Below are 15,367 nucleotides of genomic sequence, written 5' to 3' on the forward strand. Positions count from 1 at the left end.
GAGGAGTGGATGTCAACCAGAGTATTTAGTTTGCCACACACTTTCTGTTGTACAGCCCTCCATTAAGTTCTGTCTAAACAAAGCAACCGGTCAAAAAGACTTGAAGAAGTAATGGCACCCTGTTGTATTGTGTTTTTCCCACCTGGATTGAGGGAGAAGTTGTCTATGAGGCTCTTCCAGGCGATGAAGGCGATCTTCTTGATGTTGGGGGAGGAGCTACGGAAGCCCAGTTCCTCCAGGCCAAGCAGGGAGTTGATGAAGGGACCACCTCTATGGAGCAGCTGGGGGATCAGGCCAAATACTGACTGTCAATGGTCATAGACAAGGACATGTGTCTTTTCCCAACTCTCCACCGATACAAGGTATGGAGGAACCAATAGTGTTGTATGAAATTAATTCATTACACTCCTGAGAGCCTTACATGTAAGCATCTCCTGAGGATTCAAACCATGCAGCCTCACCTTCCCTAGGAGCCTGACAAACAACGGCCAGAGTTTCAGAACATTGGTCTCGTTCTTCGTAGAGAACAGTTTCTGGAGCTCTGGGATGAGTTTCTGGAGCGAAACAAGAACAACTGTCAGATTGTGAAGAAATTAGCATCAAAAGAGTTTCTGAACCTTCCATTTATCCAAAGCAACTTGCTAAAAACATATGCACTCACTGTATTGTAAGTGTGTGTGAGTGGCAGACAGTAGAGGGCATGTATTTAGATTTAATCATTTAAATACATATGGCTCTAGTAGAGAGTATAAAGACACTCACAGAGGACATGATGGGTTCTATGATGGCTGCCACCTCTTTCTGTTTCTCCATTAGTAGAGGCAGACCCATCTCCAGGGCTGCTGCCGCCCGCAGGCGCACTTTAGAGGCTGAGTGGACCACCAGAGGGATGACCAGCTTGGCCCACTGCACTGCACACTCACCCATCTGGGCTGGGGTCTGGTCCAGCAACCTACACACAGACAGAGGGGCAAGACAGAGAAAGAGCTGATGATCACTGAAATACTGTCAAGACAGTCTTTTCCAGACCGGAGAGCTATGAGCACTATCCAAAATAAATACAATGTTAAGCAAGGTAGACTACAATAACATCCATCTGCTTAGTGGCAGGGTTATCATACTGAACCATTAAATTGTGCATTCCTAAATGAGAGTCATAGCCAATCAAAGCTATTGATTCCAGGGTAGGAGGGTACATGTACAAAAACTGGGTGTTTTAGTTTACCTTATGATAACATTCAACGACTCATGCTCCATGACAACAGACTGGATGTCTTCTCTAGTCCGTACACACTCCAGGGTTCTCAGAATCTCTGGCACCATCTTAGCCACCACCTCTGGAGGGAAGTTCTGTTTGGAGATGACCCATAACGCTCTGGTGCATGTGTTCTTGTCGGTAGACTTCACCACCAGAGAGGAAAGAGCTGACAGTAGCTCCTCTGCAAAATTAGCTGGAGAAAGAGAAAGCCAAAGAAAACCCTGTTTCAAATGATGTGATCTCCATTCTTACCAGGCTTATTTAACTTTTAATGGAGAATCTGAATTGCTGATTTTTATCCATCAGTTAAACAAGTCCCATGTAAACATATGAAGAATTCTACTTGTTCAGTACCTGGGATAGCTGAGGCGACATGGGCATGGAACACACAGAACCCCAGGGCCTGTAGTGCAGCCTGGCTCAGCTCTGCATTCTGACTGGCGATATGGGTCTAAAACAACATGACAAAAACATAACATTCATGACAATCCTTTAGTCAACGAGATGTTCACATTTTTCCTTCAGAAATCTCCTTCATATAAAGCATGCACTCACCTGGAAAGTTCTACCCAAACGTGAAAAGTTCTTTACAACGGCAGGGAGAAACTGTGTTCCATCATCCCCACTGAGACGACTGAAGACAAAGCAGAGCCAGCATTTAGGATGGAAACCGACGTCTTTATAAGTGTTGCAGATCTACCCACTACCTCAGCTCATTAGAGAAAAACATACACCTGACATGCATATCGATCAGCATCTAGGGATAACGAGGTCATCATAGGCTGCCTATGTCCATCTAAAGCACCTACTTGACAATGGTGAGGTAGGCGTCTGTCTGCTCCGGCTGACCGGCTGTGATATCCTCCAGAGATTCCAGCAGAGGGAGGAGACTGGAGCTGGTCAGGGGCACCGTCGCCATCATCCTGGTTCCTCTCACACCTGTGGTGATCATAAAATTATCAGCCGGTGATTGTCATGCAAATAACTACCTGTCTCACGGTACTTAACGTTAATTAACAAACAAGGTCATAGCATTTCCTGGCTTCCAGGCATAGCCTACAAGACACTGATGCGGACCTTAGGAACATCTACATTTAAAAAAGTAAATAAATCAATTTAATATAGCCCACACCATCACAATAAATCCATTATTTATTTTAGACAGGTCTAAAAAATACAAAGAAAATGTCGGCCATTTCTGTCATCCTTATGTTAGGCCCTGATCTGGCTATGCCATATGGCTGTGGGATACACTAGTTCATTTAGCAGACAAGATTCTCGTGGTATTATTTTACACTTAACAAAAATATAAAATGCCACATGCAAAGTGTTGGTCCCATGTTTCATGAGCTGAAATATCCCAGACATTTTCCCACACACACGTCTCTAATTGTTTTTACATCCCTGTTAGTGAGAATATCTTGTTTGCCAAGATAATCCACCCACCTGACAGGTGTGGAAAATCAAGAAGATGGTAGCTGTGGGGTTATGGTGTGGGCAGGCATAAGCTAAAGACAACAAACACAATTCCATTTTAATCGATGGAAATTTGAATGCCCAGAGATACCGTGATGAGATCCTGAGACCCATTGTCGTGCCATTCATCTGCCGCTATCACCTCATGTTTCAGCATGATAATTCACAGCCCCCCATGTCACAAGGATCTGTACACAGTTCCTGGAAGCTGGAAATGTCCCAGTTCTGCCATGGCCTGCATACTCAGACATGTCACCCATTGAGCATGTTTGGGATGCTCTGGATTGACGGGTAAGGCAGCGTTTTCCAGTTCCTGCCAATATCCAGTAACTTTGCACAGCCATTAAAGAAGAGTGGGACAACATTTCACAGGCCAAAATCAACAGCCTGATCAACTCTATGCGAAGGAGATGTTGCAGTGCACGAGGCAAATGGTGGTCACACCGGATACTGACAGATTCTGATTTACACCCCTAATTGTTTTTTAAGGTGTCTGTGACCTGCATGTTTATTCCCAGTCATGTGAAATCCATAGATTAGGGCTTAAAGAATGCATTTCTATTGACTGAGATCCTTATATGGACTGTAACTCAGTCAAATCTTTGAAATTGTTGCATTTAGATTTTTGTTCAGTGTATATTATTTTATAGTAAGAAGAATACAATTGAACATAGCTGATTAAAAGAGAAGAGGTATTATCCCCAACCGATTTCCGAGGGAGAGTATTCTGACTATATCGAGCATTTGTGTGAGTAGAATGATTAGGGGCACAGAAGTCACTGGAATTGTGTAATCCAACCAAATTCAAAGTTCAGGCATAGAAGTAATAGATTGGCTTAGTCCACTATAATCGAAAGCAAAAATTCTGTGTTGAGTGGTTAAACAAACCGGTCCTCCTCCATTTGTTTTTTTACGGCTGTGATACAAACATCAGGCTGTGTTTTCAGTACATTCCAAGGCAGCATGACGCGACACTAATGATGATTTGAAAAAAAAAGTGCATGCAAAACCAGAGCTCTGCTGTTTCTCTTGTGCAGGTTGCACACAATTCAGTCATTGTCTTTGTACTGTTCGCCCGTGGGAATCGAACCCACAACCCTGGCCTTGCAAGTGCCATGCTCTACCAACAGACGCACGACAGTCACTATTTATCATTGTTGGGTCATTGCTACTTAAGTTCTTTTTTGGATAATCATTTCCTACTCCAGTTTATATGGACATTATATTCTATTTGTGTCTCTCCTCATAAGACTATTATATGAACAACGTAGTTTTTATTGATCTTTGTCAGAGTAGGCTACCTTGTAATTTGTCAAATTAAAAAAGATTCTGCTAATGTCTCCAGTCAAAGTGTAGTAGAATTGCATGAAATGTGTTTATAAAAAGGCCAGAAACTTCTGATATAGCATATACCGTAATTTCTGGACTATTAAGCGCACCTGAATATAAGCCGCACCCACTGAATAAAAAAACATGTATTTTGTACATAAATAAGCCGCACGTCTATAAGCCGCAGGTGCCTACCGGTACATTGAAACAAATTAACTTCACACAGCCTTTAAACGAAACACGGCTTGTAACAAAAATAAATAGGCTCACTATCTTCCTCCTCCTGTGCACGGAAACCACTGAAGTCATCTCCTTCGGTGTCGGAGTTGAATAGCCTCAGAATTGCTTCATCCGATGTTGGATCGTTTTCATTGTCGCTCTCGTCACTTTCATCCTGAGGCAAATTCCCCCCTGAGCTCATGCTGCCCTCTTCAACACGCAGCAGTCCAGCCTTTTCGAAACCCGTTGATGATAGTGGATTTTTTGACAATGCTCCACGCTGTCAGGACCCACTGGCAGACTTGACCATAAGTTGCTCTTCGCATGAAGCCCGTTTTAGTGATTTCTCCCCACTTGTCATCCAAGCCTCCCACTGAACACGGAGCGCCACCTTAAATGCACGATTTACACAGATGTCGAGTGGCTGCAAATACTTTGTTGTGCCCCCAGGAATCACAGCTGGAATGGAGTTTGTCCTCGATGGCTTCTTTCACAGAATCTGTTGTGGGCCCTCATGCTGTCCATCACGAGCAATGCCTTGTTCTTGAGAAAGAATCCTCCCGGTCGCTTGCCGTAACACTCCGTATGCCATTCATGCATTAGGCCTTCCGTCATCCATCCTTTCTTGTTGACTTTCATAACAATTCCTCTCGGGAATTTCTCTTTTGGCATCGTCATGCGTTTAAAAATCAACATCGGCGGAAGCTTTTCTCCCGATGCCGTGCAGCTCAGAACACAGGTGAAGTGCGTTTTTTCATGCCCAGTTTTCAGCGTGACGGATGATTCGCCTTTCCTGTTGACAGTCCGAGTGAGAGGCAGGTCTAACGTCAGAGGAACCTCATCCATATTCATGATGTCGTGCGGGCCGATGGAAAGCTCCGCTATCTTTGCATCAGTGAATTTCCGGAAGTTTTAAACTTTTTCCTCATAGTCGGGAGGGAGCTGCTGACACACTCGTCCGTACCCTGATGGACAGGCACGTATCATAAATCTTAGACACCACGATGGTCCAACTCTACAATCCTCAAACTTCATTGCGGTGGCGATTGTTTTGGCTTTCAGTCGGATCTGCACAGTTGAAACACCTCGGCCGTCTGCTCTCTGTGTGTTGACCCAGTCTTCAAGCTCATTTTCTAGTTCGGGCCATCTGCTTTTCTTCCCTCTAAAAGCTTTTGTTGTCTTTTTGCCGTTTCCAACGTCTTATCGACTCGTTAAGGCCAAGCTCCCGTGCAGCAGCTCTATTTCCTTTTCCAACAGCCAGATCGATCGCCTTCAACTTGAAAGCTGCATCATATGCAATTCTCTGTGTCTTTCCCATGATGAGGGTGACAAAATGACTACCGTAATCAGAATGATGGGAAGTTTGAGCGCGCTCGATTTACGTCACTTTATGTGACGGTGCTCAGTTTTTTGGCGGCATGAATTTTGTGAAAGCAGGAAAAATCCATAAATTAGCCGCGTCATTGTATAAACAGCGAGGTTCAAAGCGTGGGAAAAAAGTAGTGGCTTATAGTCTGGAAATTACGGTAACCTACTCTATATATGCACTCAACCATGCATTGAAGTCTTTTTCTGCAAACAGTGAGTGTGTTATATTAGCCTAAATTATGACTAGTGTGCTATCTTACATAAGTCTGCAAATGCAAGGATACATGGAATGCTATATTATAAAAGGTAGGCTTCCCCAAACTTGAAACTCATGTTCCAGATATACCAGGTAGGCTACACTGTTTGTAAAGCAGATTCATGTGTTAATTTTAAGAACTGAGCCATAAATACAGCAGAATGAGAAAGTTGGCATCTTCTTTCAAATAGTGGCCAGTCAAAACTGTTTTCACACACGATCGGCAATGACCCAGCTTTTTATCTTCCCAGTAAAGCATTAAAAACAATCAAGCAACCCAGAAAAGTGCTAAAAATAGCCCATACTAACATATGTAACCTGAGAAACAAGGTCCATGAAGTCAATAACTTGCTTGTAACCGATGTCATTCATTTTCGGACTCTCTCTGAAACTCTCTTTGATGATACACTGGTAGCAATACATGGTTATAACATCGACCTGAAAAGACAGAAATGCCAACAGAGGCGGTGTTGCCGTCTATATTCAGAACCACATTCCAGGAAAGCTGAGAGACGATCTAATGTTAAATGCTGTTGAAGTAATATGGCTACAGGTTTATCTGCCTCACCTAAAGCCCATTCTTGTGGGAAGCTGCTATTGACCATCAAGTGCTAACAGTCAGTATCTGGATAATATGTGTGAAATGCTTGATAATGCATGTGATCAACAGAGAAGTAGATTTTCTGAGATATTTAAATATTGACTGGCTTTCATCAAGCCACCCACTTCAGACTGTAACCAGTGGCTGCAACCTGGATCAGGTTGTCAGTCAACCTACCAGGGTAATTACAAACAGCACAGGAATTAAATCAACATGCATTGATCACGTTTACTAATGCTGCAGATATTTGCTTTATAGCATGTATCCAAATCCATATAATGTAGTTATCACAATATAATAGCCATATGTAGGAAAACCAAAGTTCCAAGTTTCTAATATAGTGTGTAAGAGGTCATACAATAAGTTTTGTAGTGATTCATTTTTTTTTTACTAGGCAAGTCAGTTAAGAACAAATTCTTATTTTCAATGACGGCCTAGGAACAGTGGGTTAACTGCCTGTTCAAGGGCAGAACGACAGATTTTGTACCTTGTCAGCTCGGGGATTTGAACTTGCAACCTTTCGGTTACTAGTCCAATGCTCTAACCACTAAGGCTACCCTGCCGCCCCCGTATGTTGATGTAAAGAATATTTGCTTGTCTGTGGTGTGTAATGAGGGGCAACAAGATGCTGCACTTGACGCATTTATGAAACGACTTATTCCAGTTACTAATAAGCACACAACCATTAAGAAAATGACTGTAAAAACTGTTAAATCCCCTTGGATTGATGAATTGAAAAATGGTATGGTTGAGAGGGAAGATGCAAAAGGTATGGATAGCAAATTAAGTCTGGCAGCCCAATTGATTGGCCAACGTACTGCAAATTAAGAAATAATGTAAGTAAACTAAATAAATTAACTACATTATGAAACAAAGATCAATTATATTTAACAAATTATAAAAAATGTAAAGATAAAACATTAAATGAAATTTTGGGGAAGAAAAGCCAACTCTGCTCGTTCATTCATTCATTGAATCAGATGGCTCATTCATCACAAAGCCCACTGATATATTGCAAACTATTTTAATTACTTTTTCATTTGATAGATATGCAAAATTAGGGATGACATGCCAGCAACAAACGCTGACACTACATATCCAAGAATATCAGACCAAATTATGAAAGACAAGAATTGTACTTTTGAATTCTGTAGTCAGTGTGGAAGAGGTGAAAAAAATGCATTAGCTAGCAGCTGGTCAATATACAGGACATCTACACAAGCGTAATACTGTAACTTAATTCTAAAAATAGAGATCAACTCTAACTTACCTTAAGTTTACAAACACTAGCCAAGGAAAAATAGTTAACGTTAGCTAGCTAACTACAACATACCGTCAGGCAACGTGGCAAACACATGGCTAGGGTTGGTTTGATGTTCAACAATTTTGCAAACTACGATCAAACGATATAGCTGACAATGGTCAAGAATACCGGTAGTTTGCTAACTAGTCCTCAATCAAGATAGTTGGCTAGCATACAAGTGCAGTCAATTCACTTTCACTGATCGAACTGGTTAGCTAGCTAACTAACTAGCTAGCCACTAAATGTGTTAGCTCACTAGCTTACCTAGCCATCTAATATCAATACTAACTATAGGTATATTCCCAATTTACTAAATCATTTTGAAAGACAGCACTGTCAAAACCAATACTAGTAATTGCAATTTCCAAAGAGTATTTGTTCTTATAGCAAGTCACTCCCTCCGCTAGCGCGAAAATAAACACAAACAAAACGCAGCCAGATGCACTTCCTTACCTTAGTACTCCTGATAGAATACAAACGATCAAATAAAAGTATACCATGAACGCCACAAATATACTGCAAGTATAACCGATATTATCTTATTTGGGGTGTTTCATTTCTCGCCGATTATCAGTGTAGTTGTCACCACCCGCGAAAATGCTGGCGCGAAACTAGCACGCTGTGCAAATAAACTTTGACCCAAAGTAAGGACTGCCCACTCTGCATTTTTGTACCCCTCATTAATTCTCTGTTTCTCGAAAAACTTTGATCATAATTTCAAACTGTGTCCACATTTCACATATCTGAACAGGGGGTATTATCAGTATATTATACACATAGCAATATATCCAAATATTCTTTCAACTAAAGGTTTCCTCTTTCAAATGTGATATCTTTCTCTTCTTGTAATGTAGGGTAGGCAATATATTTTTTATTAAAAAGCATATCCTGCACATGCCCTTTTTTATGTTAGTCTACATTTGCAGAATAATATAGCCTATATCCAAAGATACTGATAACTAACTCCCTATTCATCTGCGCTATATAAGCCTAATAAGGTGACTGGAATTGCGTGTTGCCTTTCCACATCTTTTCATTGACAGTAACCACAATTCCATCCATAGTTTTTATGCAGCAAAGTTATACCATATAAAACAGGACTTTCTGTCAAATTGTATAAATGCTGACAGATAATCTGTTCCTTTGACATGATGGGATATTTTTGTGCCAGTAAAATGTATTGTGAAAACGTCTTTATGTGCAAATATTGATATGCACTGAACAAAAATATAAGCTCAACACGCAACAATTTAAAATATTTTACTGAGCTACAGTTCATATAAGGAAATCAGTCAATTGGAATAAATCAATTAGGCCTAATCTATGGATTTCACATGACTGGGAATACAGATATACATCTGTTGGTCACAGACACCTTTTAAAAAAGAAAAGTAGGGGCATGGATCAGAAGACCAGTCAGTATCTGGTGTGACCACCATCTTCCTCATGCAGCCTGACACATCTCCTTCACATAGAGTTGATCAGGCTGTTGATTGTGTCCCGTGAAATGTTGTCCCACTCCTGTTCAATGGCTGTGCGATGTTGCTGGATATTGGTGGGAACTGGAACACGCTGTCTTACATGTTGCTCCAGTGCATCCCAAACATGCTCAATGGGTGACATGTCTGGTGAGTCAGCAGGTCATTGAATAACTGGGACATTTTCAGCTTCCAGGAATTGTGTAAAGATCCTAGCGACATGGGGCCATGATTTATCATGCTGAAACATGAGGTGATGGCGGCGGATGAATGGCACATCAATGGACCTTAGGATCTTGTCACCATATATCTGTGCATTCAAATTGCCATCCATAAAATGCAATTGTGTTCATTGTCATTAGCTTATGCCTCCCCATACAATGACACCACCCCCACCACGGGGTACTCTGTTCACAACCTCGACATCAGCAAACTGCTCCCCCACCTGCCCGGTACAGTTGAAAGCAGGATTCATCCATGAAGAGAACACTTCTCCAGCGTGCCAGTGACCATCAAAGGTGAGCATTTGCTCACTGAAGTTGGTTATGATGCTGAACTACAGTCAGATCAAGACCCTGGTGAGTACGACATGCAGATGAGCTTCCTGAGACGGTTTCTGACAGTTTGTGCAGAAAGTCTTTGGTTGTGCGGGTGGCTGGTTGCAGACGATCCCGCAGATGAAGAAGCCGGATGTGGAGGTCCTGGGCTGGCTTGGTTACACAACCTTCGATGAAGCTTATGGTAGAGAAATTAATATTCAATTCTCTGTCAAAAGTTCTGGTGGACATTTCTGCAGTCAGCATGCAGTCCACTTCCATTGCATGCTCCCTCAAAACTTGAGGCATTGTGTTGTGTGACAAAACTGCACATTTTAGAGTGATCATTAATTGTCCCCAGCACAATTTGTATCTGTGAAATGATCATGCTGTTTAATCAGCTTCTTGATATTCCACACCTGTCAGGCGGATGAATTATCTTGGCAAAGGAGAAATGCTCACTAACAGGGATGTAAACAAGTTTGTGCACAACATTTGAGACAAATACGCTTTTTTTGCATATGGAACATTTCTGTGATATTTTATTTCAGCTCATGAAACATGGGACCAACATTTTACATGTTGTGTTTATATCTGTGTTCAGTGTAATAACCATCATATCGAAGTAAACTTGGAGTCACGCAAAGATATGGTGTGTGGTCCTCCCACTACAACTCATCCAGGAAAGCATGACGTTTATAAGGCTACAGATGAAATCAATTATGATGAACTTCACAGGGTGGTGAAAGTGCAAGGTGATGAGCTTGATGCTCATTTCCAATACATATTGAGGGTCTTATTCTGGTGAGATGATAATCGATGTTTGATTGCCTTTTGACAAATTAAATTAAATCTAGCTCTTTTGTCCATAATAATCTCATTTAGGCTATACATAGGCCTACGTGCGCTCTAGCCAAAATTTATAATGCAAACATTTTTGTCAGAAAACATACCATCAGTAGATTTGAAAATGCGATGGAAACCCATTTAACTTGCATTTTTTATTTGGTAAATGGGAATTTAATCACATGTGCACTACATCATCACACACAGCCGTGTATCAGCAACAAGTCAATTTGATGGAAACATCTGTTGTGGGAAAATATTTGCATTATAATCTGTCACCTCCATTCACACCTTGACTCCATTCACACCTTGATGATCATCTGAACAATGATAAGGGTAGGAAGGGACATGTGACAGAGTGAAGTACAGTAGTGAAGTACTCAACAACACTCACATAAAAATAAATACAAATCTGGGGTTCTAGGATTTACAGACATTGAAGCTTAGCCCAAAGTCATTAGGGGGGTCTGGGGGCATTCCCCCCCCCCCCCCCCCCAGAAAAAGAAATAAGGAATTTCAACAGCTAAATGCATAAATTTGGTGCACTTTGAGATGAACATTGAGAGATTACATCTTTTTCAGGTAACTTGCACCTTCCCACCTTCCACAGCAGACACTGCCAATACTCAATTACAGTTGCTACCGTGGGTCTCTCTACTCTGGAACACTCTCTACTCTTTAAATATAGACTCTGACCTGTCCAATGAGCCAAACTGAATAAAGAATCCCACAATACCCAAACACCCTCCATCTCTCGCACAAACACACACACTGTGCAGTGCATAGAATCCATAGAGCAGCTCACCCCACCTCTGCCGCTCTCCTTCGCTTTCTCTATGTCTGTTCCTGCCTCCCTTGTCTGCCCTCTTCTCTTGCTGTCTCTTAGTTTTCTTAAAAAATATATTTTTTAGCCCTTTTTTCTCCCCAATTTCATGGTATCCAATTGTCTCATCGCTGCAACTCCCTTACGGACTCGGGAGAGGTCGAGAGCCATGCGACCTCCAAAACACAACCCAACCAAGCTGCACTGCTTCTTGACACAATGCCCAATTAACCCGGAAGCTAGCTACACCAATGTGTCACCACTGTACACGGTGTCAGCGTGCACTGCTCCCAGCCCACCACAGGAGTCGCTAGTGCGTGATGGGATAAGGACATCCCTGCTGGCCAAACCCTCCCCTAACCCGGACGATGCTGGGCCAATTGTGAACCGCCCCATGGGTCTCCTGATTGCAGCCAGCTGCAACAGAGCCTGGACTCAAACCTAGAATCTCTAGTGGCACAGCTAGCACAATGCAGTGCCTTAGACCACTGCACCACTCAGGAGGCCCCATCTCTTAGTATTCTATGTTGCTGTCGCTTGTCTATCCTCCTCTCTCGTCCTGTCCTAATTGTAAAGTGTAAAAGTAAACAATTGTTTTAATAGTAAGTCACAGGCTTTTTCAACTCACCTGCAAATTCTTTGTAAACCATGTTTAACTTTTTAACAGTCTGTTAAAGGTGAAACTCTTATAATTTGTGCAAATAAATACAACTAATTAGAATCTATACAGCAGCTTGATGTGATACAGTCTACGGTGTGCTCAATCCACCTCTTCTCTCTCCATCTGCCCTCTTCTATCACTTTCTCTATGTCTTGTCTGTTGCTGTCTGTGTCGTGTCTGTTGCTGTCTCAGGTTCTTATATTTGTTACCGTCTCCTTTGTCTATCCTCTTCTGTTATGGCCTGTTCTGTTCTTCTGGTGTCTCTCTCCATCCCCTATTTTTCTGTCTAGTTTTGCAATCCAAAACGGTCAAGGGGATACTGGGGTATGTGAGGATCTGTGTTATGCACTATAGCCCGTTACCATATCATATGTGATGGAATATTATTTGCTGTTGGCTTGTGTGGGTGTGTGTGTTATGCAACATAGCTGACTTGAGACATTGTTAACAGTTTCAGGGCCATGGGCCTTTCTCGTGATGGAAAAATACAGAATAACATAAAAACGGACGCATACAGACCGTAGTGTAGGGAACAAACAGTCTTTTGTTAGATAACAGGAGCCAGGTGTGTGATAACTGTATCGAGTGTGTGAGCGCATATATATTCTACACAACTACAACGACTGACCGCTGAAGCGCCTAGGGTGATGGGACCAGCTCGTGCGCCAACAATCAACGATAGGCTGAGTGAGTTTAAACCACGCCCAGTCTCTACTCTGTGACAGGCCGGCTCGAAAGCAGGAACTACTTCTGTCAGAGTATATTATAATAACTTTGTCAGGAACAAGTCAGTTCTCTGTTCTACCCTGTGTGGTGTTACAGCGAACCAATATATACAAAAATTGCATTTACCACTTATTGCTTAGCTAATAAAAAGTACATAGTATACAATACGGTGACTCAGTGTCATATTTATCCTGATACCAGATTCGATTGACGCAACCCTTAACAGGTAACTTAAATTGTTTTGGGTCTGGGTTCACCTAAATCATCATTTGCCCCTGACTGCTGCTGTTCAAAGTGCTCTGCTGGCCTGCTGTTCTCATCTGCCCTCCTCATTGGTTCATATGAAAGGTAGCAAGGAAGAGGTGCACGGTCTTCAGTTAGTTTTAAAGGGTGACTGCACTTCCTGATTGGGTATCGTTTTAGATTTAGTTTATTAAGAAACGCTAGCGACCATGACTGAATTCAAATGTGAGTTGGTTTCGGGGTGTGGTTTGATGTGGGTGTCTCATGTGTGTATATTTGCAGGTGGGAAGAGTTAGACAAATTATTTAGCCAATTAGCTTCAGCCGGCGGGTGTGCGACTTGACTTTTGACTTTGGATAGCCTATCTCTGAGGCTAGTTAGGGAACGTTAATAAATTACACATGTAAATTATACAATATTTTTTATGTTGCACACCTTTTAGTTTTCTCCTGAAATGCGTTCAATATTTGTAAATGAATTTCTACAATTTATAGTTGGTTTAAGGTTTTTAAGTAATTGACATTTGGAGCTATTGGAATTGTAATATATTGTCTCATGTGCATTGTGTAATTTACCGATGGTCCCTAAAACTAGCCCCATAGGAATATCCAATGTTTATCCAAATTTACCACAGGCATTACGATCAGATTGGGTCACATGCAGCTGCACTCCAAATGTATGATTACTTGTGTGCTGCCAGCTGTGGGCATATGGGCAGGAGCTGTGGGCATATGGGCAGGATTGAAACCCAACCTTAATTTACTGTACATTCTTATGCTGTCACGACCATAAGTCACACAAAACTGAATTTTGGACGAGACTGACTTAATGACCAAAATTATTTACACTTTGTAGTCAATTTTGACACTAGAATACATGTATCTGACTCATATCGATGCCACATAAGCTGTTTTCTAAATGAGAAGTTGGTTTTAGTTTTTTTAGTTGTATTACTGTATACCAACATGACCAGGGCAACTCAACTGTCAAGAAAACGCAAGTGTCTGCGCAACAGTGCAACACAACTCCAAACACGACAGATAAAGCTTCATAGCCTCAAGGCTATATGAATATAAAGAGACATGATCCTCAAAAAATTACTTGTAGAATGGAATAGGTTATAAGACCTCTATGATTCATTTCATTTCGTCAGTTCTACCAGCTATTGTGAGATTTTTAGATTACATAACATTTGAGGAGACAGAATTTAAGGGCCTATGCATTTTCAATGTTTTGTTCCACTACAATATAACCACAAAGCTGGCCATTGTTTCCCCTCTCTTTCTAGCTGTCTCCCCCTTCCCTTCTAAGCTCAAGTTTGTTTATTTGTCATATACACAATATATCAATGGAGTGCACAGAGCAATGAAACGCTTCCTTGCAGGTTGACAATGCAACAAGAGTAGTACAAATAAAAGCTCAAATAATTTCACCAATTTAATAATGGACGGTTTTATAATTGTTATAAATTGTTATATAGACTATATGGAAATAACAGACATGAGCCAATAGCTTAAGGATGCTGAGCGCTAACGCTAGCTTATTAGCATTTGCCAACCCTTATGCTGAGACTGGGAGACTAGCTATATAGAACAAAAATATAAATGCTGCATGTAAAGTGTTGGTCTGATGTTTCATGAGCTGAAATAAAAGATCCCAGAAATGTTGCATATGCACAAAAAGCTTATTTCTCTCAAATGTTGTACACTAATTTGTTTACATTCCTGTAAGTGAGCATTTCTCCATTGCCAAGGTAATCCATCCACTTGACAGGTGTGGCATATCAATAAGCTGATTAAACAGCATGATCATTACACAGGTGCTGTGCTGGGGACAATACAATTCCACTCTAAAATGTGCAGTTTTGTCTCACAACACAATGCCAAATATGTCACGTTCTGACCTTAGTTCTTTTGTTATGGCTTTGTTTTAGTATGGTCAGGGCGTGAGTTGGGTCTGTTAGTTTTTCTATGATTTGCTATTTCTGTGTTTGGCCTGGTATGGTTCTCAGAGGCAGCTGTCAATCGTTGTCCCTGATTGAGAACCATATTTAGGTAGCCTGTTTTCTATTGTAATGCCAACATGTTTAAAGCAGACCACCATAGTCCCTGTGCCCAAGAACACTAAGGTAACCTGCCTAAATGACTACCAACACGTAGCACTCACGTCTGTAGCCATGAAGTGCTTTGAAAGGCTGGTCATGGCTCACATCAACACCATTATCCCAGAAACATTAGATCCACT

The 15,367-nt window shown here is 41.5% G+C and overlaps 1 protein-coding gene across 2 annotated transcripts in view; it reads right to left on the minus strand.

Annotated features, from left to right (window-relative positions):
• LOC115130157 (telomere-associated protein RIF1-like) overlaps positions 1-8,437 on the minus strand; it is a 33,406-nt gene extending 24,969 nt beyond the window's left edge. For both annotated transcript variants that reach the window (XM_029660987.2, XM_029660977.2), the window contains exons 1-8: positions 8,264-8,437; positions 2,068-2,197; positions 1,814-1,892; positions 1,613-1,709; positions 1,226-1,451; positions 763-952; positions 462-554; positions 143-281 (exon numbers count right to left, since the gene is read on the minus strand). In XM_029660987.2, coding sequence (XP_029516847.2) covers positions 143-281; positions 462-554; positions 763-952; positions 1,226-1,451; positions 1,613-1,709; positions 1,814-1,892; positions 2,068-2,180 — 937 coding nt within the window. In that variant the 5' untranslated portion in view covers positions 2,181-2,197; positions 8,264-8,437. The remainder of the gene's footprint in view (positions 1-142; positions 282-461; positions 555-762; positions 953-1,225; positions 1,452-1,612; positions 1,710-1,813; positions 1,893-2,067; positions 2,198-8,263) is intronic.
• Between the last annotated feature and the right edge of the window lie 6,930 nt (positions 8,438-15,367).

Source organism: Oncorhynchus nerka, linkage group LG1 (genome assembly GCF_034236695.1).
Source record: "Oncorhynchus nerka isolate Pitt River linkage group LG1, Oner_Uvic_2.0, whole genome shotgun sequence".
Classification (NCBI taxonomy): domain Eukaryota; kingdom Metazoa; phylum Chordata; class Actinopteri; order Salmoniformes; family Salmonidae; genus Oncorhynchus; species Oncorhynchus nerka.